Raw genomic sequence first — 27690 nt, 5'->3', positions numbered from 1 at the left:
TGAGAAAAAAAGGCATTGAGAAATAAAAGTATTAAAGAGGATAAACAATAACTGAACTCTCACCACAAATGGTATATTTAATAAAGTTTCTTTCAAAAATAAACGACAGAACTATTTTCAAATTTGCAAAAACCTAGGTATTTTATTTTCAGCATACATGTAGTAAAAGAAGTATTAAAATATGTTATCCTAGTAGAGGGAAAATCATTGAGGTTCACAAAGAAATGAAACCTGGCAGTTTCATATTAAACATAACTTTGGAATTCATTTTTTAAATTTTAATTGTTCTAAAAATATTCTAGCAAAAATGCCCTAAGGGAGGATGGAATAATATAATCATAGTGCTGAAAAAAAAAATAAAAGGAATAGTAAAAAATTAGCATTCTGTGAAAGTATAATGTAGTAAAATAATAGCATAATGAGTAATACAGTACCTTGGACTCTGAAGTTTCATGATCCACATAAAACCCATGATTTATTAAATAAGTTTATTGTTAACCTCTAAAAACCTTAATAATTTAATAAAGGAGAAATAATAATGTCAATAAGCATTAAAATTTATCTCACTGCCAAGGAAGACAAAATATGGTCTGAAAGAAACAAAAGGTGGGCAAAACAAATAGAGATAATGTGTTAAGGTAAGATATTTAATTCAGTCATATCAATAATAACATTAACTATACATAATCTAGACAGCAGTTAAAAGGTAGAGAATGTTATACTGCACATAAAGGAAGACACAATTTTGTGCTATTTAAAGAAACTCCTTAATTATGAAGACACGTTAGATATAAAAGGATAGAAAATATCTTGTGTGGATGTATTAAGTAAAACAAAGTTTAGAACAAGAAATATTACACAGGGTAAAGGGGCTCTAGCATAATGAAGAAGGAATCATCCTTCGTCATTGTACATAACAATCTCCCTAAGGCGATCAAGAGATTCAATAGAATTCTGCTAAAAATCTCGCAGGATTTTTTAAATTGACAATCTGATGGTAAAATATATACAATAAAGAGTTAGAAAAATTGTAAGTGAAACCATTTCAAGTGGGAAACTGTGTACTTAAAAACTGAAGATTATAAAATATTATACTTGGTTATAGTAGCATAAGGAAGGCATATATATCAGTGCAATAGAATTGAGGATCCAGAAAATGCCTCCAACCCTGTGTACGGTTGATTGGTTTTGAAAATCTGTCAGGCAGTTCAGTGGGGCAAAAAGTCCTTTCAATTAGCGAGAATGAGTGATTGGAGAATCATATGCAAAAATGATGAATTTCAACCTTTGCCTCACATCATACACAGACATTACCTCAAAATGGATCATTGGCCTAAAATTTAAGAACAAAAAGTAAAAGTTATATGCTTGATGAAGGATTTGTATCAGCAATATGCAAAGGACACTTATTTACAACTAGAGTATGAAAAGCCATATGCAGTTTATGCAACAGACAGAATATTTGAATAAACTTTTCACCAAAGTCAACATAATCTAAAAGGCATATTATCATCTGCAATAAGGCCCAGAGCCAAGTCATGAATTTAAGATGTCTTAAGTGAGGGCTTAAAAACTTAAAAGTGACCTTAAGATCAACAACATTCATAGTTACTTACTAGAATGTTCTGACCCACAGGTTTCTCCTAATGGGGACAATTCAACCATTATGGATTGATGAGAGCTTTTGTTTTGTTTTGTTACATTAAAGGTGATGTAGAAATGGAGGACCAGATGTCTAATCAGTCCTGGGTGTTATATCTGGTACATCAATTGTTGGAATATATATTGTAATACAGTATTTGAGAGCATAAAAAACTATTTATTTGCAACTACTTTTTAGTTTAATTTTATTATTATTTTTTTTATTACTGACATTGTTACAAGGGTCCCCCATTTTTCTTGTTTTGACCACCACTAACAAGCCTTGCCCCATACCCCGGGCCCTCAACACATTGTTGTCTGTGTCTATGGGCTATAGGTATATGCATGTATTTTTTGGCCAGTCTCCTCCAGTCCTCCACAGCCCCGCCCCTCCGAGATCTGTCAGTACTTTCTGACCACATGGACCTTGTGAGGTTGATGTGTGCACTCAGTGACACACACAGACAGACAGAACACTGTGGCCTACATGAGCATTAGACAGAATGAGAACACATCTGGGACAGATCATAGAAGGGGTCCCCATGGATGGCTTCAGGCATTGGGCACACATTCAGAAAATGCCACCTCAGTACTGGCTGGGAGCTTGTTCTCCCACCGGCCCCCCGCCCCCCACCCCCGCTCCGCCCCCACCCTACCCCCTGCAGTCAGAAGAGCGGGAAAAACCACAGAGCCGCATGGGACTTTTCCTGTGACTTATTTTGACTTTAAGCTGCAATTCCGTGGTTGTGCCTCCATCCTCTCCTTTGTGAGACAGGCCTAGATTTGTTCTCTTGATTGGTTGTCGGGATGATTAAATGAGTTAATGTTGCATAGTATTTAGAGCGGGTTCTAACATATAAGTGCCCAATAAGTATGAATTATAGTATAGTTTTCTGACCAGTAGGTTCATTGCTTTTATGGTAATAAAAAAATTCAGGTGTAGCTATAGTCATTGAGCCATATAAGAATTTAGGACATTTTATAATATCATAAGAGAAGAAGAATTTATGAGAAATATTCACATTACTATGGCAATTATGAGCTGTGATACATGTATATAATGCCAAGGTGTAAAGTCATAATGAATCATAAAATCTAGGAGGCACGTTTGGTTTAAACAGCTTTTTCCCAAGTGGAGATAACTTGAAAAATAAATTTTCTGATGATATTCCATAGAGATTAATTTTGTTTTTGTTACTTCACACGTTGTAGTAAGTTTAATTTTCATATATTTTGTTACAGCATAGAAATCAATAATTGATGTGCAACGTGAGGGACCCATTCCCCAGGAGCTTAAATTGCAGTATAAGTCTCTAACTGTGCACCACACTCATCCAAACATGTTCGGCACCGGGGACGGAACGTCTGTCACTCAGGTTTGTTAGCTAATGCTAGGCTGTGGTTACCTGAAAATTAGAGTGAATATAGTTTCCTAGCAAACAATTATTTGAAAGATGTAACTATCTGTTTGTCTTCTTGATAGAGAATGATTTAACATACCACATTCACGTGCGCTTACTGGTTCAAGTGTTTTTGTCTTTTTGTACTGAGAGACACTTGGTCGTAAAATCAGAACAGTTTCCTCTGGGTCACCAAGGGCTGATATATATGAATAATATGGAGTGAAAAGTACAGAATACAGAGTGGTCTCTCTCTCTCTTTCTCTCATCTATTTCCATTTTATTTCACACCATTTATTGTCATGAAACCTAAATATGACCATAGAGAACTCCAGACTGTGACCCTAGTTTTTTGTTATTAGAGTGGGTTTTATCACATTTTAAATGTCGTGAGGCGACACTGGTTCCTAAGACTAATAGGTTTGAAGCGTGCACTCCTACGATGGGCCACCTGCAGGTTGTCCTGTGTGCCTGCCACCCAGAGTCAGAATTTCTTCCGTCACCATGCACTTGCCCCCTTTACCCACTGCTACCCCTCCCCACTCCCCTCCCCCTGGTCACCACCGTGCTGTTGTCACCCTCAGTCTGAGGGTTGACGTCAGTGTACGAGCCTGAGACTTGGTCACGGAGAGAGAGTCAGGGCATGAGGACTATCTCTGTGATAAATGAAGTCCTTTAGATTGGACTTGCTTTTACCGTAAACTAGTTTCTTATCAGCCCAGAATATAGGGGGACATTTTCCAGCTTTATTTTCCTGGTTTAAGTCTTAAGTGAGCAAATAAGTCAGGGTTTTGGTGAGTTTTTTTGCCAAGTAATAAGAAAACCATGATTTCAGGAGGTGATTTGCCCCCACTTTGAAATTAGCTCCAGCTATGGAGAAAATACCAGGTTAGTTTTCAGTGCAGAATGTCTTCACTCAGTTTCCTTTACGTGTATGTCTATGACATCATAGGAATAGTCCTCTAGGAAGGAGGGCAGAGGATCAAATTCTTTAAATCTTATGTGTTTTCTTTAAGGTCAGGTCTGAATGGTACATCTAATTTTTGCTGCACATATGAGTATAATGTAACCAATTTCCCAACCAAGTACTTCAGAGAACCTGGGAACGTTTTCACTTACCCTTTCTGTAAAATGTGGGTAAAAGAGTAACCTTCTGATTGTAGCCAAGTTGCAGTGGTAAATTACAAAATATCTATCATATGTCTACATACCTCTACATGTATATCTTAATTTCCATCTACTTGTATATTCCAAATGTTTTCTTATGCATTTTTAAAAAGAGTTAACCATCTCCAGAACATAATTTAAAATGACCTGATAGCTTTCTACCCTAGATATGATGCATCAGGATGTAACAATTGCTCTCTTTTAGACACTTAAAATTTCCCAGTGTTGATATCGTAAACAATGCTTCAGTGTACCCTTGGATGTAGTTTTTCACAATTTTGCAATGTAATTACCATATCTTATTCACATTTCTCATTAAAATGTAAGATAGCTTTTGTTGTTGTCAGGGTTACGTGTTCTAATATATGCCCTAACTACTTTCAAGAAGAATGTTTAGGAAATTTACATCTTCCCAAGACCTTATTAACTTAGCTCATTATTAGTGTAACTAATTAAACCAATTTGTTGATTTGATATGAAAAGTATAATTTTAAGGCTATATTTTAATATTTTTCATAATTCTCAATTTACAGAGTTTCCTGAACCACAAATCTCAAAGAATTGTCACCTCAGAAATGGACTTGTGAAGAATATTGTGTCTGCTTCAAATTTCTGTCCTTGACAGAATCACTTAGAAAAAGGTAAATATTTTATAGAACCAGAGTAGGTGTTATCTTGTTGGAAAGAATTATCATGTTTTCGAGAATGGGAATAATATTTGTGCGGTTTTGAAGTATATCATTGAATGTGTTTTGAACCCATGAACACGCTGTTTTAATCGGTCATGTCAGCCTATTGTCATAAAGGTTGGACCTATTCTTAATTTGTGTTATGTGTAATTCAATTTTGACCCATGGGTCTCAGGAGACAATATTTTTAGTGAGATGACAATTATGTTTCTGTCATGTATGAATACACTGCTGGATATCAGTGTTATATTTCCTGAAATTGTTCACCTCTTCATTTCCTCTATTTTCTGTTTCCAGAGAAACACAGAAATTGTCATTTGTTTTCCCACTGGGTGGACATGAGGGAGGAGAACTGCACCGCTGTGACAGAGTTCATTCTCCTTGGATTAACAGACGCCCCTGAGCTGAGGGTCCTTCTTTTCATGGTGTTCCTCCTGGTCTATGGAGTGACGGTTCTGGGCAACCTGGGCATGATCGCACTGATTCGGGTCAGCTCTCGGCTTCACACTCCCATGTACTTTTTCCTCAGCCACCTGTCCTTGGTGGATTATTGCTACTCCACGATCATTGTGCCAAAGATGCTAGCTAATAGTATAAATGAAAACAAAGCCATCTCCTTCATGGGATGCATGGTGCAAATATATTTATTTTGTGCGTATGGAATCACTGAGGTCTTCCTGCTGGCCGTGATGGCCTATGACCGCTTTGTGGCCATTTGCAGCCCACTGCTGTACATGGTCACCATGTCCCAGAACCTGCGAATGGTGCTGGTTTCTAGCTGCTACCTCGGTGGGGCAGTGTGTTCTCTGATTCACTTGTGTTTAGCTCTTGAGATCCCATCCTACAGATCAAATGTGATTAACCACTTCTTTTGTGATCTGCCCCCTCTCTTATCCCTTGCTTGCTCTGATGTCACCGTGAATGAACTGTTTCTGTACATTGTGGCCTCCTTCAATGAGATCATCACCATTGTGATCATCCTCACCTCCTACTTGTTTATTCTCATCACCATCCTGAGGATGCGCTCTGCAGAGGGAAGGCGCAAAGCCTTTTCCACCTGTGCCTCCCACCTCACAGCCATCATTGTCTTCCATGGGACAGTCCTTTTCACTTATTTCCAGCCCAGTTCTGGCAACAGTGCGGATACTGAGAAGGTGGCCCCTGTGTTCTACACTGTAGTGATTCCCATGCTGAACCCCCTGATCTATAGTCTAAGGAACAAAGATGTGAAAGAAGCTCTCAGAAAACTGGGGAGCTCCAAAATATTTTCCTAGGGAATAACTTCTTACCAGGACTTGGGTTCCCATGACACGGGCTGGTGGAGGGAGGAATCGGTTTGCAGTTTTGGAGTGGGAGGAACAGCCTGGACATACATCTCCATGAGGGAGTCGTTTAGATTCCCTTATCTTTGTGCCCCTGCAGTTGAGCAGGGTAGGTTTGGACTGTTTTCATCATTTGCAGCCTACATCTTCGCTTGTATTCTTTCAAAAATGTTTTAAATTGGCATGGGAAGTGGACTGTCAGACATACATTGTTTGCTTAAAACATTCATAAGGTTACCAATCTTGAGATTCATATTTTCTGATCTGTTATGGAAACTGAGTTATTTCAAAATTGAATTCCTCTCATTTTACAATGGAGACCACAGCTTTGCCAGTTTATACAGAGAATGAGATTCCCATATGTGTATATACTCTGCTTGTTGTTCATTTCTTGCTTCCTTGTCATTGCAGTGTCTAATGTTTTTGGAGGTTCAGGTACTAGGGTCTAAAAAATGGAGACATGAACAAAATAATTATTTCCCAGGAATCGTAGGGAACTTTAGTGACAAGTCATGTGTGAAGAGCTTAGGAAAAATCAGTGCTGAATTAGCTTTCTGTTTCTGTCCTTGGGTTGCTGTGTGTTTCTGTCTCTCTGTCGTGTGTGTGTACGTATATTAAATGTGTAGATACATTTAACAACCTTTGTTATGGGTGACAGCATTTCTGAATTTGGCTGTTTTTATCACTCTTCCTGCTTATCATTATTGCTACTTTATAGTTTTTTTTAAATTTTATTTTATTTTTCATTTCATTTTATTTTTTTTAATTTATTTACTTTTTAAATACATTTGTCTCTGCCTCCCCTCCACCTCTTTCCCTTGCCCCCTCCTACCTTCCCTCCCTCAGCTCCTCCCCCTTGGTTTTGTCCATGAGTCCCTGCTATATGCTCCCCGACTTTCCCCTTCCCTTCCCTTTCCCTGCCCCCCCTTCCCTCTTGTCTCTGCTGATTTCTTTTCCCTTCAGTGTTGCTGGTCATATTTTCCTTGCATCTTTGCATTGTTGGTTAGGTTCCACTTATAGGTGAGATCATATGGTATTTGTCTTTCGCCCCCTGGCTTATTTCGCTTAGAATGATGCTCTCCAGTTCCATCCATGCTGTCGCAAAGTTTAGTACTTCTTTTTTTCTTTCTGCTGCGTAGTATTCCATTGTGTATATGTACCACAATTTTTTGATCCAATCATCTACTAATGGGCATTTAGGTTGCTTCCAACTATTTACTCATACTTATAGGTAGACTTCTAGGCGCGGTTTATGTTCTTTGTTGTGTTTTTGCTCTTGATGAAATGAGCTTTTTTCATTCTTCTTCTTTGTGTCTGAATCATATTTCTTCATTCATTCCTGATTTATATGCATCATTGACTAATTTACTTGTGCTTTCATTGTGTTTATTTCAATTCCTACAATATATTTGCCTGTCCAATGAAGCTTCTCCCCTTAAATTGACAATAATGTTAGCAGTAGGCTTGAGCTCGTGAGGAGTCCTGTGAATTGTAGGCTGTTCAGCAGTATCCGCAGCCTCTACACACTCGATGCCCCAGCACTACCTTGTCATTGTGATAATCAAAATTGTCATACGTTGTCAAGTGTCCTCTGTGTGTTTGTTTAGTTTGTTTGGTGGAAGTAGATTCAAAACTAACTCTACTTTAGAACAACAGTTCTAAAGGGGAAAAGGTAAGCATGCGTCTGATAAATGATTTGTATCTACAGATCTTTATAATTAAAAACTCACGTCTCAATAAAGCAAAGATCAAAAAGGAGCACAAGATGTCCTGGTTGGGTGGCTCAGTTGGTAGAGCATCATCCCATTCACCACAAGTTTGTGGGTTTGATCCCCGGTTGAGGCAGTTTCCTGGGTTGCGGGTTGTATCCCCACTTCTGGCACATATGGCAAGCACCCGATTGATGCTTCTCTCTCACATCCTGTTTCTCTCTCTCCCTCTCCCCCTTTCTTCCTCTCTAAAAACAATAATAATTTAAGAGCAATCTTCAGGTGAAGATATAAAAAAGTTTTAGAAAAAGCATAAAGTAACTTATAAAATGTTTTGAATTAAATGCAAATGAAAACACTATCTATAACATTTTAAAGGAGGGATATTTAGAGTTTTAAAAGGTAAGGGATACCTTAAAACTAGAACCTTAGATTCTACATTTAGAAAGTAGGAAAAAAGTCGAACTAAACAAGCAAAGAAAGAAAAACAAATATAGGAAGCATATAATAAAGACTAAAATATAACCAATAATACTAAGATGAAACACAATGTAGAACATCCATGAGTTTTAATTTTGAAAACATCGCTAAAATGGACAAAAACCTGTCTACAATTAGAATGAGAAGATGAGACAATTTACAAAATAACATCAGGAGGGATGCTGGACTTGCGAAAATTAAAATCTCTATAATAAATATAAGAACATGTGCCAAGCAATTAGTGAACTTAGATGAGAAGAGCAAGTTACTACATAGCTAAAGTTACCCAAAAGTGACAATAGAAAATAGGAAACCTGAATAGACATATAACAAGGAAATAAATTGGGTTTGTAACTAAAATATTATCTCTTCTGTCAATATTCAGACACAGCTGGCTGGACTTGTTGTTTTCACTCAACACTTATATAATTAATAATAGGAATTATTGATTAACTCTTGTCAAAAATGAAGGAGGAGATTTCTTTCCAAATCACTTTATTTAGGAAGTATTAGGCTGATATCAAAGTCAATAAGGAAAGAGAAAGAAAGACAACACACATGACAACACACATAAAACCCTTCATGGTAGTAGATAAGAAAATTCCCAGCAAAATATTTGCATGTAAATTCAAGAATATATATAAAAATTAATAAATCATAATCAATGAGTATATCCCAGGAAAGCAAGGAGGGTTTAACAGATGAAAAGCAGTTAATGGAGCACATGACATACAGAACAGAAGAACCATACACAAAAGCCATATGGCTACCTCAGTAAATACAAAAGAGGTATCTGACATAATATCAATCCCATTCAAGATAAAAATTTCCGAGGAAGAGAAATAGAGAAAATGCCTCCAACCTACAAAACTTGCTTCTGCCATCAAACTTAATGATTGCTGAATGAGTGTTTTCCCCCAAATCACAAAACAATGCAAGATGTCCACTCTCAGTGCTGATTATAGATGACAGATTTTTATATATATGTATATATGATAGACTAATAAGACAGTCAGTCATCTGGATTCATAGTAAAGCTAATTTATCCACAGACTACATAATCTTTTAAGTAGAAAATCCTGATCACTACACACACACAGAAACCACTAAAGTAATGATTGGGTTTATCAGAGTCACAAGATGCAAAATGAAAACAGAAAAACAATTTTATTTTTATATAGTACCAAAAGAATCCCTGAATGTGAAAGTAAGAGAACAATTTGATTTATAACAACATTAAAAATCCTTAGAAAATAATTTAACAAAAACAAGACAGTAGTTAATATCAAAGTTATGAAACATGGTGTTTGTCCTGGTATAAGGCAGACACATATCAATGTAATAACACTGAAAATTAAAAAGTGAAGAGACTAAAGGTTGATTGATTTTTGACAAAGCTAACAAGGCTATTCATTCAGCAAGGAGAATCAGTTCAATAAATGGTGAAGAGTAATTGACTATCCATACCTAAAAACATGAACTGAAATCTATACTTCACACCACATGCAAATATTAACTCAAGGTGGATCATAGACAAAAACTTAAGAGCCAAAGGCACAAGTGGTATATCTGATGAAAAGTTCGTATGCCTAGATAAAAAGAATACTTTCACCTAGACCATAGGAAGTCAAACGGGCACAGTAATCGCACATATATTCCACCAAAGAAGAACGAGTTTAAGAGGCCTCAACTGCGATATACAACCTTCCAAACACTAATATTTCAAGTTATTTCTCTTTCGACCCCCATGTTTCTATTCATGGAGGTAATACACAATATACGGACTGGCGAAAGTTACTTTCCTTTTTTTAGTTTTGAAAGATGATGAGGAAATGGAGAACCAGAGAGTTTCCTCCATCTAGGGTGCTCTCTTTGACACGTCAAGTTTAGGATGATGGTATGTGGTATTTTATTTTGTTTTTTTCTTTTTTGTTTTTTAAAAAAATTGCTGTATTTTTCCCATTAATATTGAGGCTCCCTAAACTCATTCTACTTTGGTGAGATGTTTATGCAAATATTTTGTCAGATTGACTTCCTGGGCTCTAGTTGTAAGTATTCTTCATAGATTAAGGATATAAAATTTTCACCAGATATATAAATTGTGCCTTTGGCTCTTAAACCTCTTATGGTATTTTTCCATTACCATTTATTTCCCTTCAACCCCCTTGAGTCCTTCTTCATTTTTGCTTAATTTCTCCACTGCACACCCTTCCTTAGTTGTCATCCTGCTCTCCATCTATGAGTCCGCCTCTATTTTGCGTATTACTGTAGTTTGTTCATTAGATTCCCCACATGACTGAAATCATATGGTATTTGTGTTTCTCTGAGTGGCTTATTCACTTATAATAGTGTTCTCCAGGTCCATAGATACTGAGGCAAAAGGTAAAATTTTATTATTACTACTTTTATTGATTATTGTTATTATTTTTGGTTTTAGACAAAGGGGAAGGGAGGGAGAAAGAGAGGGAGAGAAACATCAGTATGTGGTGGCCCCTCATGCAGGCCATACCAGCTACCTGGTCTACAACTCAGGCATGTGTCCTGAGTGGCAAACGAACCAGTGACTCTGGTTTGCAGGCTGATGCTCAATTCATTGAGCCACACCAGGCAGGGTGAAAAATTTTATTATTTTTAAAGCTTAGTAATATCCCATTGTGTAAAGGTCCCATGGTTGTTTTATCTACCCATGTATTGATGGACACTTGGGCTACTTCCATATCTTGGCGAGTGTAAGTAGTGAGGCAGTGAATATAGGGGCACTCACGGTCTTTTTTGAGGTATCTGTACACTACTTTCTACAGTGGCTGCACCAGTCTGCATTCCCACCAACAGTGCCAAAAGGTTCCCCTTTCTCCACAGCCCCTCCAGCACTTGTCATTTGTTGATTTATTGATGCTAGCCATCCTGACAGGTATGAGAAGATATCTCATTGTGGTTTTAATTTGCATTTCTCTGATGATTAGTGACACTGGGCATCTTTTCATATGTCTATTGGCCATCTGTATGTCTTCTTAGGAGATGTGTCTATTCAGGTCCTTTGGCCATATTTTTGGTGTTGAGTGTTGTAAGTTCTTTATAAATTTTGGATACTAACCCTTTATCAGATGGATAAGTGGATATGTTCTGTCATTCAGTGGGTTGTCTCTTTATCTTGTTGATGTTTTCCTTTGCTGTGCAGAAACTTTTTAGTTTGATGTAAGCCATTGTTCAATTTTTCTTGTGTTTCCTTGCCTGAGGAGATATGTCTGATAAAATGTCCCCAAGAGCAATGTCCAAGATTTTGCTGCTCATGTTTCCTTCTATGATTTTAATGGTTTTGGGTGTAACATTTAGGGTGTGGAGCTTTGGGTTTAGATACCACACTTCTCAGGAGGACCCTATGTTGGCTGAAATATACCTCTGGAAGTTCAGCTGCTCTCCGTGGCAGCCCATCTGGCTCTCTTGTACCTCTCTGCACTCCCTACCAATCATGTTGTGGTGAACTGGTTTCTTCTGTCTGTCTGTGGTTATAGGGCTTGTCTGCAGCTTGCGTTCAGTTGGTTATTCAGGATTATTTCTCAACTATTTAGTTGAAATTCCAGACTGGTCTGGGAGGAGGTTCCTGTAGCTTGCACTTACTCCTCGGCCATCTTGGGTCTAGTATATGGTATTTTCAAGTATAAAAATTGATTTACTTGTAACTATTTTTGACCACATACACCTTGTAAAGTTTATGTGTACACTCAGTGATACACATAGACCAGTAGAAACCGTAGCCCACACTGACATTAGACAGTCAGCAGAAGAGCACATCTAGAAGGGATCATCAAAGGGGTCCCATTTGATGGCTTGTGGCGTTGGATGTAAGAAGGGACATGCGGCCTCAGCACTGGGTGAGAGTGCTTTTTCCCTACATAGCCGGAAGGTTGGGGAAAGCCACAGAGCAGCATGGGGTGCTTTTCTGTGATTTATTTTGACTTTATGCAGGTTACGACTCAGCGTGTGTGCCTCCATCATCTCCTTTGTGAGACAGACCCCTAAAAAAGATTGCTCTCTTGACTGGGTGTCATGATGATAAATGAGTTAATATTGCACATTACTTAGAGTAAGTTTTAACATGCAAAAAGTGCCCAGGAAGTCATAACTATTAATAATTTTCTGACCCGTAGGTTATCTTCTTCCTAGTGTTTGAAGGGATTCTAGTGCGTCTTTAATCACTGTAGTTGCTGGAATTTAGCGGAATCTGTAATATGGGAAAAAGGGGGAATTAATAAGAAACATTCATGTTATTTTGTATGCCACTCGGATGCAATGCCGTATAGCACCATGGAGTCTGAATGGAGACCCGTTTGTTTTCAAATAAGTGTTTTATAAATTAGGGCATGACAAATATTCCTGGTGCTATTCCATAGCGATTAATTATGTGTCCTTATACCACATGTAATATTAGTTTACTTTTAATTTTTTTCTGTAGTTTTGAAGATTAACAATGATGTGAAACTTAAGGGACCCATTCCCTGGGGGTTAAAATTACAGTCTAATTCTCTACCTGTGTACCATGGTCTTCTTAACACTGCAGCACCAGGGAAGAACTGTCTGTCACTCAGGTTTGTTAGCTTCTGCTAGGCCTGGTTTCTTGAAAGTCAAAAGGATCTGTTTCCCAGAAAACAATTATTTTAAAGATAGAGCTGACTCATCTGTCTTCTAATTAGAGAATGATTTAACAGACCACACTCCCGTGCACTTACTGTTTCCAATGTTTTTGTCCTTTTCTACTGAGAGAGAGTTGATGGAGAAATGAGAACAATTTCTCCTGGACCACCAAGCGTTGATGTGTATGACAGAATGGAGGGTAATCGAATGGTAGTGTCACCCTCTCTGTGTTGTGTGTCTGTCTGTGTCCTTGTGTCATTAACATTCTTCCTTTCTCCGCATCAACTTGTGCCATGGAATCTAGATTTTTATAAGTATAAAAGAGCTCCCTCATTGTCACCTTAATTCTGAGCTGTGAATTTCTGTCCCCCTGAGTCGGTCATGAGGGATCAGGATGTGTAGACTACCTCTGCTCAGTGAATGAGGTGAGTCCTTTTAGATTTGTTTAGGGTCTACCAGAAACTGTTTTTGTTTAAATTGTTGTTCAGTTACAGTTGTCTCCATTTCTCCCCACCACTCATCCCTCCCCATGCATCCCCACCTCCCACCTTTGATCCTTCCCTCCTTCGGCTTTGCCCATGTGTCCTCTATGTAATTTTCTATATTGTAGGCCTAGAACGTTACGAAGCAGTGTTTCCAAGTTGATTCTCCTGTTTTACTTTGAAATGGACAAATAAGTCAGGTTTTTCTCGAGGTCAAGTGATGAGAAAAGCATGATTTTTGCAAGATGGTTTGGTTTTACTTCTTAAAATTAGTTCATATTTTGGAGAAAATGCCAAGTTCTGTTTCAGTCCAGAATCTTTTCTCTCAATTATCATTACATAATATAGGTATAATGTCATGTGGGTACCCCGGTAGGATGGAGGGCAGAAAAAAACATTTGCCACCTTCCATATGACTTTTCTGAAGAACAGGTCTGAATGCTATTGTACATTGGACTTTGAGAATATTCAATGTAACCACTTCCTCCAACCTACTACTAGAGGGAACTTGGGAAAATGTTCACTTACCTCTTTCTCCATGTGAGGAATGGATTGATGTTCTAGGGTTGTAGCCAAATAAAAAAGAGAACATATAATACTTTCACCTTATATATTCATTTGTCAACATATATATTTTATTTAAATATACATCTATATCTATATCTATATCTATCTATCTATCTATATATATATATATATATATATATATATATATACCATTTAAAAAAATTTTTCCTAACATCATTTCAAATAACATGAGAGCATTCTATTTTAGGTAAGATATGCTATGGTTCAACAATTGCTCTATTAATGACAATTATTTTTCCCATTGTGAATATTATAACTAATTATGCAATGTGGATGTGAATATACTTTTCACAATTTGTAAATGTAGTTAAGAATCTCTTGTAACAGCTGATAAATTAAAATCTCTCGTAGATATATCAGGTAGGTTTTAGTGTTGTCAGGGTGAAGACTTTGAATATATATTGCCTAGTTGCTTTCCAGAAACATTTACACTGGAGTGATATCTCTCGGAGTCATTATTGATATTGATGATTATTATAATAATTAATTAAGTCAGTTTGTTAATGTGACAAGTAAAAATGATGTTGGATTTCAGTTTATATTTTAAATCCTTTTAAAATTCTGCGTATTCCCAAATTTACAGAGAACTCAGAGTCACTGTACTCGGAGATTTGTCACAGTCCCCAACAAGAGGACTGCACAGGACCTCACAGGCTGAACCTTTAAGCTAATGAAAGACAGAGTTAAAAATATCAATGTATATAGGACCTAAGTTATTGCTGTCTTACTTGAACAAAATTTATTACATTTTTCAGGGAACAGGAATTGATCCCTTTGGCTTCAAAATACATCATTGGATCTATTTCAAACTCTTTCAAAACATCTAAGTTAATTCATCACCCCAATGTATTGTGGTTGGTAACAGTTGAGAATCACACACATTTCTCCTGATACTTTCCATTTGGTCTGTGGGGTCTGCTGCCACACGGAACATTTGGGATTATTTAACAATTGTTTTACAAATACATTGTGTTTGACATCAATGTGATTTTTTAAATTAAATGGATGTGTGTTTTCTCTCTTATTTCCATTTCAGAAGACACACAAAATTTATCATTCGGTTTTTAACCCCGACATATGATGGAAATGGGGGAGGGGAACTGCACCGCTGTGAGAGAGTTCATTCTCCTTGGATTAACAGACGCCCCTGAGCTGAGGGTCCTTCTTTTCATGGTGTTCCTCCTGGTCTATGGAGTGAAGGTTCTGGGCAACCTGGGCATGATCGCACTGATTCGGGTCAGCTCTCAGCTTCACACTCCCATGTACTTTTTCCTCAGCCACCTGTCCTTGGTGGATTATTGCTACTCTACGATCATTGTGCCAAAGATGCTAGCTGATCTTATAAACAAAGACAAAGCCATCTCCTTCGTGGGATGCATGGTGCAGTTTTATTTATTTGGTGCCTGTGCAATCACTGAGGTCTTCCTGCTGGCTGTGATGGCCTATGACCGCTTTGTGGCCATTTGCAGCCCACTGCTGTACATGGTCACCATGTCCCAGAACCTGCGAATGGTGCTGGTTTCTAGCTGCTACCTCGGTGGGGCAGTGTGTTCTCTGATTCACTTGTGTTTAGCTCTTGAGATCCCATCCTACAGATCAAATGTGATTAACCACTTCTTTTGTGATCTGCCCCCTCTCTTATCTCTTGCTTGCTCTGATGTCACCGTGAATGAACTGTTTATGTACATTTCGGCCTCCTTCAATGAGATCATCACCATTGTGATCATCCTCACCTCCTACTTGTTTATTCTCATCACCATCCTGAGGATGCGCTCTGCAGAGGGAAGGCGCAAAGCCTTTTCCACCTGTGCCTCCCACCTCACAGCCATTGTTGTCTTCCATGGGACACTCTTATTTACTTACTGCTGGCCCAGTTCTGAGAACAATGCGGATGCTGACAAGGTGGCTGCAATGTTCTACACTGTAGTGATTCCCATGCTGAACCCCCTGATCTATAGTCTAAGGAACAAAGATGTGAAAGAAGCTCTCAGAAAACTGGGGAGCTCCAAAATATTTTCCTAGAGAATAACTTCTTACCAGGACTTGGGTTCCCATGACATGGGCTGGTGGAGGGAGGAATCGGTTTGCAGTTTTGGAGTGGGAGGAACAGCCTGGACATACATCTCCATGAGGGAGTCGTTTAGATTCCCTTATCTTTGTGCCCCTGCAGTTGAACAGGGTAGGTTTGAACCGATTTCATCATTTGCAGCCTACATCTTCACTTTTACTCTTTCAAAAATGTTTTAAATTGGCAAGGGAAGTGGACTGCAGACATACCTTGTTTGCTTAAAACATTCTTAAGGTTAAGAAAGAATCTTGAGATTCATATTTTCTGATCTGTTATGGAAACTGAGTTATTTCAAAATTGAATTCCTCTCATTTTACAATGGAGACCACAGCTTTGCCAGTTTATACAGAGAATGAGATTCTCATATGTGCATATACTCTGCTTGTTGTTCATTTCTTGCTTCCTTTATTATGTTTGTGCTGTTGTCATTTTAGTGTCTAATGTTTTTGGAGGTTCAGGTACTAGTGTCTAAAAAATGGATGATATAGCTTAAGGAACAAATCTTGAGAGGAGTTGCTTTGAATTTATACACTGCTTTGGGTGGTATGGAAATTTTTAATGATGTTAATTTGTCCTATCCATAACATGGTATGTGCTTTTACTGATTTGTATCTTCTTCAATTTCTTTCTTAAGTGTCTTATAATTTTCTGAGTACATGTGCTTTACATCCTTGGTTAGGTTTCTTCCTAGGTATTTTATTCTTTTTGAAGCAGTTGTGAATAGGATAGTTTTCTTAATTTCCCTTTCTGTTAGTTTGTTATTGACATCTAAATTGCAAATGATTTCTGTGTATTAATTTTGCATTGTGCTACTTTGCTGAATTCATTGATCAGTTCTATTGGTTTCTTGGTGGAATCGTTGAGTTCTCAATGTATAGTATCACGGCATCTGCAAATAAAGACAGTTCTTCTTTCATTCCAATTTGGGTGTCTTTTATTTGTTTTGATCTGATGCTGTGGTCAAAACTTTCAGTCCAATATTGAAAAAGAGAAGTGAAAGTGGACATTCCTTGCTGGATCCTGACCTTAATGGATAACTTGTAGTTTTTCCCATTGATTGTGATGGTAGCAGTGTGTTCGTCATATATGGCCTTTATTATATTAGATATGTTTCCTCTAATCCCACTTTGCTACAAGTCTTTATCATAAATGGGTGCTAAATTTTATCAAATGATTTTTTGCTTTTATTGATATGATTGTGTGGTCTTTTCCCCTCATTTTGTTTATGTGGTGAATCACATTTACTGATTTGCAAATTTCATACCAACCTTGCATTCCTAGAAGAAACCCCACTTGATCATGATGTATGATCTTTTTGATGCACTGCAGTATTCTGTTTGCTAATATTTTGTTGAGGATTTTAGCATCTATGTTCATCAGTGATATTTACCTATAATTTTTATCTTTGTAGTGTGTTTTTCTTGTTTTGGAATTAGAATAATGTTGGTCTCAGAAAATGAGCTTGGGGACCTTCCCTTCTCTTAAATTTTTGAAATCTTTTGAGAAGAAGAGGTGTTATTTTTCCTCAGGATGATTGGTAAAATACACCTGTGATGCTGTCTGGTCCAGGGCTTCTGTTTGTGGGGTTTTTTGTTTCCTGCTTCAATTTCCCTAGGTGTAATCCATCTACTCAGATTCTCTGACTATTCTGATTTAGTTTTGGATGATTTTATGTTTCTAGGAATTCATCCATTTCATCCAGGTTGTCCAGTTTGCTGGTATATTTGTTCATGATATTTTCTTAAAATCCTTTGTATTTGTTTGGTTTCAGTTGTTATTTCTCCTCTTTCATTTCTGATTTTATATATTTGGGTCCTCTTTTTTCTTGATGAATCTTGTTAAAGATTTGTCAATCTTATTTATTTATTTTAATTTTTAAATCATGTTTATTCTATTACAGTTGTCTCAATTTTTCCCCCTTTACCCCCCTCCACCCATCCCACCCCCACCCCAACTCCCACAGTCAATTCCCACTCTGGTGTTTATTTCCATGGGTCATTCATATATGTTCTTTATCTAGTCCCTTCCCCTTCTTTCCACCATTGTCCTCTTTCCCTCTCTCCTCTTGTCACTTTCAGTCTGCTCCATGTTTCCATGCCTGTGGTTTATTTTGTTCATTAATTTATTTTGTTGAATAGAGTCCACTTATAGGTGAGATCATATGGTATTTGTCTTTCACCAACTGGCTTATTTCATTTAGCTTAATATTCTCCAGTTTCATCCATGTTGTCACAAAAGGTAGCAGTTCCATCTCTCTTTTTTTCTAAATGCAGATTGATTTTATTTATTTTTTTTACGTCAAAGTCAATTATATTAAAAAATTTAAAACCCTTTTAAAGTCTCAGCAATTAAACCAACATGACACCTGCACAGAAATAACCAAGTAGATCAATGAAATATAATGAACATTCTAGAGACAAATGTATATATCTGTCTAACAATATATGATTAAGTTGATATTTCCAGTCAATGGGTAAAATAAGGCTTATTCAACAAATAAGGTGCATGGACCAGTATTACTTGAAATCAAAAAAATATAGAGCCCGGTTTCACACATTATACAAGAAATATTCAGGTGAATTAAAAATCAATATGTAGAATCTAAGGAGTTTTTGGAGAAAATACAAACTAATATTTTTCATGACCTGAAGTAAAATATTCAAACCCAGAAGCTGTAAAGTAAATATTGACAATATGACTATATTAAACACTTAACTATATAGTAATATACATTTAAAAAAGTTAAAGGATCAGGAATAGAATAGAAAAATATTTGCAACACATCTAAAACATGGTTAATAGGTTTTTTTTTTGAAAAAAGTTCTACAAACCTTTAATCAATAAGTGGATAAAGAATACCAAAAAGTCATTTAAAGCTTTTTTAAAAAATAATAGAAATAGGCAAGAAATATACTAAAACAGGTTTAGTTTCAACAAATAATAAAGGAACAATTAAAATAACATCATTTTCACAATCAGATTAATGAGCATTAAAAATATTGGTAATATCAAGTATTGACAACTCTGAAAGGAACTGGGTATTCATAGACTCTTTCTTCATCATCTTAAAGCAGTCCCTTAAGCATATTTTGCAGTGCTGGTTTGGTGGAGGTGTATTCTTTTAGCCTTTTTTTTTGTCTGGGAAACTCCTTATTTCGCCTTCCATTTTATTTGAGAACCTTGCTGGGTAAAGCAGTCTTGGTTGCAGGCCCTTGCTTTTCATAGCTTGGAATATTTCTTGCCATTCCCTTCTTGCTTGCAGTGTTTCTGTTGAGAAGTCAGCTGCTAGCCTTATCAGGGCTCCCTTATATGTTACTACCTCTTTCTTCCTTGCTTGCTTTAGGATTCTCTGTTTGTCTTTGCTATTTGCCATTTTAATGATGATGTGTCTTGGAGTGGGCCTCATTGGGTTCCTCTTGAATGGGACCCTCTGTGCTTCCTGGACTTGTGTGACTTTTTCTCTCCAATTAGGGAAGTTTTCCATCATGACTTTTTCAAACAGGTTCTCTATCCCTTCCTCATCCTCTTCTACTTCTGGTATCCCTAGTATACGGATATTATTATGTTTCAGGTTGTCTTGCATTTCCCTCAATGACTCTTCATTCTTTTTGAGTCTTTTTTCATTTTCTTGCTCTTTCTGGGAGCTTTTTTCTACCTTGTCTTCCAGCTTGCCGATTCGGTCCTCAGCTTCATCTAGGCTGCTTTTGATTCCTTCTACTGTGTTCTTCAATTCAGAAATTGTATTCTTCATTTCCTCTTGTCTCTTGTTGATAGTTCCTATGTCCTTTATCATGCTGATATAGTTTGCAGTAAGTTTCTCATAGTTTCCCTGTAGTTTTCAGTAATTCTCTCTGAGCTCACTGAGCTTATTGAGCTACCTTGGAACCATTGTTTTGAACTCAATATCTGATAGTTAACTTGCCTCTATTTCATTTAGTTTTCTTTCTGGGGATTCCTCCTTTCCCTTCGACTGGGGCGTGTGTCTTTATCTTCCCATTATTTGTGAGACTCTTCTCTTTTGCTTCTGATTCTTAAGTTGATCTGTCTTGATTTCCTGACTTTGTGGTGTGAACTTCTATGGTTGGAGACCACTGTTTTTACTTTCTGGATCTGTCTCTGATGATGTCAGATATTGACCCTGTCCAAACTTAGGCAGTCTGTTCGAGTCTTCCAGTAATCTACTGTTTGTGGCTGTCTCCTTCAGCTGTTAATCTATTCTCTCTGCACTCAGCAGGCCACCTCAGACAGCTCAGGGTGGGGAGGAGTCCCTCCTGGGGGCTGGGTTATTGGGTCCTTTTACACTGCTGCCGTATGGGGGAGGAGTCCGAGCTACTCTCTCAGTTCTCTCCCCAAAGCCTCCGTCCCCAGTCTCTCTTCAAGTGTCGCCAGACCTCTCTGCACCCCCTTTTGCCAGGGATTTACTTTCTGTGGCTGCCACTCTGCACTCAGCAGGCAGCTTAGACAGCAAGGAGAGGGGTGGAATCTCATGAGGGGTGGGGCTATTAGGTCCTTTGATGCAGGTGCTGCTTAGGGGGCATGGTCTCTGCCTGAGCAAGATGGCTGCTGCCATATGAGGGATGAATCAGCCCCAGATCCTGCCGGCTACTCTCTCAGTTCTCTCCCCAAAGCCTCCTTCCTCAGTCTCTCCTCAGGCGTCTCTAGCCCACTCTGTCCCCACCTTTGCTGGAGACCAGGGTAAGTGGCTGCAAATAATAATTTTGTGTTGGTCCTTTAAATGGTTCTCTGCATCTCCAGCCGCCTGTCTCTGGCAGAGAGCAACCCTGCAGCTCTTCGCAGCTGGCTGTTTTCTGTGTACTTTTTGGGCTCTGGTGCTGTGGGCTAGAGATCCCCAATTTTGCTTTAGACCCCACTCTTCCCAGGGGGATCCAGCTGGCCATTTCAATATCTTTCTGGTGCTGCCGCCTGTGGGCGCCCTGCCCGCCTTCTCAGGTCTGTACTGCACTCCGTACCAGTTAGATTGTGCTAAAGCCGATTCTTCTGTCTGTCCGAGGTTACAAGGCTCCTCCCTCACTATTGTTCAGTTGTTTGTTCCAGGTGATTTCTCCACAATTTAGTTGTAATTCCAGGTTGGTCCTGGGAGGAGGTCAGGGTGACTTCCACTTACTCCTCTGACATCTTGATTTTCTTACTTATCTTTTCAAAGAACCAGCTCTTGGATTCATTGATATTTTGTATCTTTTTTATTAATTGTTGTTCAGTTACAGTTGTCCTCATTTTCCACCCATTACTCTGGCCCTCACTACCCTCCCCTATCTTCTACATTCAATCTACACCCGCTGTTGTCTTTGTCCATATGTCGTTTATACATGTTCTTTGACTCTTCCCCTTCTTTCCCTCATTGTCCCCTCTACCCTCCTCTCTGATTACTGTTATTTCTTTATTTCAATGATGCTGATTAAAATTAGTTTAATAAAATTTTAATAAAATTTGTTTGTTGTGTTGATGAGGTTCCATTTATAGGTGAGGTCATATGGTATTTGTCTTGTACCACTTGGCTTATTTCACTTAGCATAATACTCTCCAGTTCCATCCATGCTGTTGTGAATAGTAGAAGTTCCTTGTTTTGTTCTGCTGTGTAGTATTCTGTTGTGTGAACGTACCAGTCTTTTGATCCATTCATTTACTGATGAGCATTCAGGCTGTTTCCAGAATTTGGTTATTGGAATAACACTGCTGTGAACATGGGGGTACATAGGTTCTTCTGAGTTGGTGTCTCAGTATTCTCAGGGCATAATCCCAGTAGTGGAATTAGGGTCCAAAAGGCAGTTCTGTTTTTAGATTTTGAGGAAATTCCATACAGTTTTCCACAGTGGCTGCACCAGTCTGCATTCCCACCAACAGTGTACTAGGGTTCCCATTTCTCCACATCCTCTCCAGCACTTGTTGTTTGCTGATTTGTTTATGATGGCCATCTGACTGGTGTGTCACTTTTAAAGACACAATTTCATTTATTCCTGTTCTGATCCTTATTATTTCCTTCATTCCACTCACTTTGGGCTTTATTTGCTATTCTTTTACAAGTTCCTTTAGTGTAAAGTGAGATTGTTTTTTTGAGCTTTTTTTTTTTAGATAGGTCTGTAATGCTTTGAATTTCCCTCTTAGGGATGTTTTCCCTGTATCCTATAGATTTTGGATCGTTTGTTCTCATTTCCACTAGTTTCAAGGTATCTTTTGATGTCTTCCTTGATCTCATTATTGACCCCTTTATTATTTAATACCATGTTATTTAGCTTCCATGTCTTTGCATGTTTTTCAGTGTTCTTGTGATTGATTTCCAGTTTCATAGCATTGTGGTCAAAAAAGATGCTTCATATGATTTCCATCTTCTTAAAGTATTTGAGACTAGTTTTCTTTCCTAACATGTGGTCTATCCTGGAAAACGATCCCTGTGCACTTGAAAAGTATGCATATTCTGCTGCTTTTTGGTGAAATGCTCTGAGGTTATCAATTAGATCCATTTGATCTACTGTGTCATTTAAGGCCACTGTCTCCCTCTTGATTTTCAGTATTTTTATAATCATTAGTCTAAACTCTCTATCTGATAAATTGCTTGTCTCCATATTATCTAGTTCTTCTTCTGGAGAATTCTCTTGTTTTTTCACCTGGGGCCTGGTTCTTTGTCTTCCCATCTGGCTGCCCCTGTGTTTGCTTCTGAGTTATTAGGTAGGTCTGCGAAGACTCTGGTGCAGACCTTTAGAGATGCCTCTTGTGACTGGTCCCGGGCAACCTGTTTGGAGCTTCAGTGATCTTTAGCATGTGGCTCCCTTGCTGTGCAGAAAGAACCAGGCTATGCACTAGGGAGTCTTGTGCACCAGCTCTGGGCCCAGAAAGGGTCAGCTAAAGTCTCAAGACTCCCAGAGATCTGTCTTAGTTATTAAACTTAATCAGTGATGCAGCCTCAAGCTTACCCAGTAGCCTGGCTTACGCTCTACAGGGTGGGGCAGAATAATTCCTGCAGGCAGGACTGTTGCTTCTCTTCAGCTGATGTCATTTGGAGGGGAGTGCTCTGCCTGAGAAAGATGGCCCTGCAGTGTGGGGAATGACTCAGCATAGAGATCCCGATGGCTGTTCCTTCAGTCTCTCCCCAGAGCCACCAGCCCTCTATTCTCCTCACATGCCATCAGTCCACTCTGCCCTCGCTCTGCCAGAGTCTATGGTACATGGCTGCAAATGGAATTTTGAGCATTGGCTCTTTAAGAGGCTCTCTGTGTCTCCAGCTTGTCTCACCCTGACTGACAGAAACCCTGTTGCTTTTCACAGTTGGATTGTAGCTGCATTTTTTTCTTTCAATGTTCTGCTAGTGTAGGCTGGCGAGCCCAGCTTGGGGTTGAGACACCACACTCCTCAGGAGAAACCTCTCTCTGCTGAAATATACCTCTGGAAGTTCAGTTGCTGCCCGTGGCAGCCCATCTGGCTCTCTTGCACCGCTCTGCAATCCCTACCAGTCATGTTGTGGTGAACTGGTTTCTTCTGTCTGTCTGTGGTTATCAGGCTTTTCTGCAGCTTGCGTTCACTTGGTTATTCAGGCTGATTTCTCAACAATTTAGTTGTAATTCCAGATTGGTCCTGGGAGGAGGATCCTGTAGCTTGCACTTACTCCTCGGCCATCTTGAGTCTAGTATATGGTATTTTCAAGTATAAAAATTGATTTACTTGTAACTATTTTTGACCACATACACCTTGTAAAGTTTATGTGTACACTCAGTGATACACATAGACCAGTAGAAACCGTAGCCCACACTGACATTAGACAGTCAGCAGAAGAGCACATCTAGAAGGGATCATCGAAGGGGTCCCATTTGATGGCTTGTGGCATTGGGCGTAAGAAGGGACATGTGGCCTCAGCACTGGGTGAGAGTCTGCTCTTTCCCTACATAGCCGGAAGGTTGGGGAAAGCCACAGAGCAGCATGGGGTGCTTTTCTGTGATTTATTTTGACTTTATGCAGGTTACGACTCAGCGTGTGTGCCTCCATCATCTCCTTTGTGAGACAGACCCTTAAAAAAGATTGCTCTCTTGACTGAATGTCATGATGATAAATGAGTTAATATTTTGCACATTATTTAGATTTGGTTTTAACATACAAGTACCCAAGATGTCTCAACTGTTAATAATTTCCTGACCTTCAGGTTATCTCCTTTCAGTGTTTGAAGGGATTCTGGTTCGGCTTTGGTCACTGTACTTTGCTGGAATTTAGTGGATTCTGTAATAAATAAGAAAGGGGGAATTAACAAGAAACAGTCATGTGTTTTTGTATGCCACTCGGATGCAATGCCGTACAGCACTATGAAACTTGGATGAAGACATGTTTGCTTTCAAATAATTGTTTCACAAATATGGACTTTACAAATATTCCTGATGCTATTCCATAGAGATTAATTATGTGTCCTATACCACATGTAATATTAGTTTACTTTTAATTTTTTTCTGTAGTTTTGAAGATTAACAGTGATTTGGAACTTAAGGGACTCATTTCCTGGGGATTAAAATTACAGTCTAATTCTCTACCTGTGTACCATGGTCTTCTTAACACTGCAGCACCAGGGAGGAACTGTCTGTCACTCAGGTTTGTTAGCTTCTGCTAGGCCTGGTTTCTTGAAAGTCAAAAGGGTCTGTTTCCCAGAAAACAATTATTTTAAAGATAGAGCTGACTCATATGTCTTCTAATTAGAGAATGATTTAACAGACCATATTCCTATGTACATACTGTTTCAAATGTTTTTGTCTTTTTGTACTGAGAGGCAGCTGATGGAGAAATTAGATCAATTTCCCCTGGAACACCAAGCATTGATGTGTATGAAAGGATACCTAGTGAACAAATGGTAGTCTCTCTCTTTCTCTCTCTCTCTCTCATTCACATTCTACCTTTTTTCTACATCATCTTCTGTCATGAAATCTAGATTTTATAAGCTTAGAATAACCCTGTAATTGTCATCTCAATAATGAGGGTTGAATTTATGTGTCCCTGAGTTTGTCATGGGGAATCAGGACATGTAAATACTCTCTGTTCAGTGAATGAGGTGAATCCTTTTAGATTTGTTTCGGGTCTGCCATGAACTAGTTTTTTTCATCAGCCTAGAATTTAGGAAGAAGTGTTTTCAAGTTGATTCTCCTGTTTTAACTTTGAAGGGGGAAATATATCAGGTTTTTTTGGCGGGGGTTAAGTAATGGGAAAAGCATGACTTTAGCAAGATGGTTGTTTTTACTTCTTTAAAATTAGTTCATGTTATGGATTAAATGCCAAGTTCTGTTCTCAGTCCAGCCTCTCTTCACTTAATTTTCATTACATTATGTGTATAACATCATGGGTGTACCCCTCTGGGACAGAGGGCAGAGGATAACATTTGTCACCTTCCATTTGACTTTTCTTTAAGGACAGGTCTGAATGTTATTGTACATCAGACTTACAGAATATTCAATGTAGCCACTTCCTCCAACCTACTACTAGAGGGAACTTGGGGAAGACTTTACTTCCTCTTTCTCAGTGTGAGGAATGGATTGGTCTTCTAGGGTTGCCACATTGAAGTGATAACATGATTTTTTATCACATATATTCATACATAAAAACATATATTTTATTTAAATCTACATATATATACAAATTGTACTAGGTTTTTTTAAAAAGGAAAAATAACCATTTCTGTAATCATTCCAAATACCACGATAACATTCTTTTTAGATAAGATATACCATACTTTAATAATTGCCCTACCTATGACAATTAATTTTTTCAAATTGTGAATATTATGAATAATGATGCAATGTAGCTTTGAATATACCTTTTCACAATTTGTAAACATAATTAAGCATCTCTTATAACAGTTTAAAATATAATCTCTCATAAATATATCAAGTAGCTTTTATTGTTAGGATCGAGACTTTAAATATGTGTTGCCTAATTGCTTTGCAGAAAAATTTATACCAGAGTTATACCTCTCTGAGTCACTATTGATATTGATCACTATTATTGTAATTAGTTATGTGAGTTTGTTAATTTGACAAATAAAAATTATTATGGATTTCAGAACATTTGTTTAAATCTTTTTTTCATTTCACATAGATCGAAATTTATAGAGTACTCACACCCAGTGTTCTCAAAGATTTGTCACACTTCCCAGCAAGAGAACTGCAAAGGACCTCACCTGCTGGAACTTTATGCTAATGATAGACAGACATAAAAAAATTAATGCATATAGGGTCGCAGTTGTTATATTACTTGAACAGAGTTTATTACATTTTTCAGGGAACAGGAGTTGATCTCCTGTGGCTTAAAAATACCAAAACATCTAGTTAATTTATCACCCCAATGTATTGTGGTAGGTAGCAGTTGAGAATGACACACATTTCTGCTGATACTTTCCATTTGGTCTGTGGGGTCTGCTGCCACACTGAACATTCAGGATTATTTGATAAATGTATTTCAAATACATTGTGTTTGATATCACTGTGATTTTTTAGGTTAATATAAATGTGTGTTTTCTCTCTTATTTCCATTTCAGAAGACACACAAAATTTATCATTCGGTTTTTAACCCCGACATATGATGGATATTGGGGAGGGGAACTGCACCGCTGTGAGAGAGTTCATTCTCCTTGGATTAACAGACGCCCCTGAGCTGAGGGTCCTTCTTTTCATGGTGTTCCTCCTGGTCTATGGAGTGAAGGTTCTGGGCAACCTGGGCATGATCGCACTGATTCGGGTCAGCTCTCGGCTTCACACTCCCATGTACTTTTTCCTCAGCCACCTGTCCTTGGTGGATTATTGCTACTCTACGATCATTGTGCCAAAGATGCTAGCTGATCTTATAAACAAAGACAAAGCCATCTCCTTCATGGGATGCACGGTGCAGTTTTATTTATATTGTGCCTATGCAGTCACTGAAGTCTTCCTGCTGGCTGTGATGGCCTATGACTGCTTTGTGGCCATTTGCAGCCCACTGCTGTCCCAGAACCTGCGAATGGTGCTGGTTTCTAGCTGCTACCTCGGTGGGTCTGTGTGTTCTCTGATTCATTTGTGTTTAGCTCTTGAGATCCCATCCTACAGATCAAATGTGATTAACCACTTCTTTTGTGATCTGCCCCCTCTCTTATCTCTTGCTTGCTCTGATGTCACCGTGAATGAACTGTTTCTGTACCTTTCGGCATCTTTCATTGAGATGATCACCATTGTGATCATCCTCGCCTCCTATTTGTTTATTCTCATTACCATTCTGAGGATGCGCTCTGCAGAGGGAAGGCGCAAAGCCTTTTCCACTTGCGCCTCCCACCTCACAGCCATTGTTGTTCTACAAGGAACAATCCTTTTTCCTTATTGCTGGCCCAGTTTGGGCAACAGTGAGGATGCTGACAAGGTGGCCACTGTGTTCTACATTGTGGTGATTCCCATGCTGAACCCCCTCATCTATAGCCTAAGGAACAAGGATGTGAAAGAAGCTCTCAGAAAAGTGGTGAGCTCCAAAATCTTTTCCTAGGGAATATTTCAAATTGGAGGAT

The 27690-nt window shown here is 38.3% G+C and overlaps 3 protein-coding genes across 3 annotated transcripts; all 3 read left to right on the top strand.

Moving 5' to 3' along the window:
• Positions 1-5235: 5235 nt before the first annotated feature.
• LOC129081488 (olfactory receptor 5L1-like) lies at positions 5236-6171 on the top strand. The gene has a single exon (XM_054587153.1). It carries the CDS (start codon positions 5236-5238, stop codon positions 6169-6171), a length of 936 nt encoding a protein of 311 aa, XP_054443128.1.
• A 9016-nt stretch (positions 6172-15187) lies between these two features.
• LOC129081487 (olfactory receptor 5L1-like) lies at positions 15188-16132 on the top strand. Its single transcript, XM_054587152.1, has one exon. The coding sequence runs from the start codon at positions 15188-15190 to the stop codon at positions 16130-16132; it is 945 nt and encodes a 314-aa protein (XP_054443127.1).
• A 10606-nt stretch (positions 16133-26738) lies between these two features.
• LOC129081486 (olfactory receptor 5L1-like) lies at positions 26739-27668 on the top strand. Its single transcript, XM_054587150.1, has one exon. It carries the CDS (start codon positions 26739-26741, stop codon positions 27666-27668), a length of 930 nt encoding a protein of 309 aa, XP_054443125.1.
• The last annotated feature ends 22 nt before the right edge of the window (positions 27669-27690 follow it).

This window comes from Pteronotus mesoamericanus, unplaced genomic scaffold (assembly GCF_021234165.1).
Source record: "Pteronotus mesoamericanus isolate MK-2021 breed Mesoamerican mustached bat unplaced genomic scaffold, CSHL_Meso_final scaffold_1066, whole genome shotgun sequence".
NCBI lineage: Eukaryota > Metazoa > Chordata > Mammalia > Chiroptera > Mormoopidae > Pteronotus > Pteronotus mesoamericanus.
This window is presented reverse-complemented; position numbering and strand designations above follow the sequence as displayed.

What these genes read in the sequence shown, in the direction of transcription:
- LOC129081488 (XM_054587153.1), top strand. Translation starts at nt 5,236, where the DNA reads ATGAGGGAGGAGAACTGCACCGCTGTGACAGAGTTCATTCTCCTTGGA.
- LOC129081487 (XM_054587152.1), top strand. Translation starts at nt 15,188, where the DNA reads ATGATGGAAATGGGGGAGGGGAACTGCACCGCTGTGAGAGAGTTCATT.
- LOC129081486 (XM_054587150.1), top strand. Translation starts at nt 26,739, where the DNA reads ATGATGGATATTGGGGAGGGGAACTGCACCGCTGTGAGAGAGTTCATT.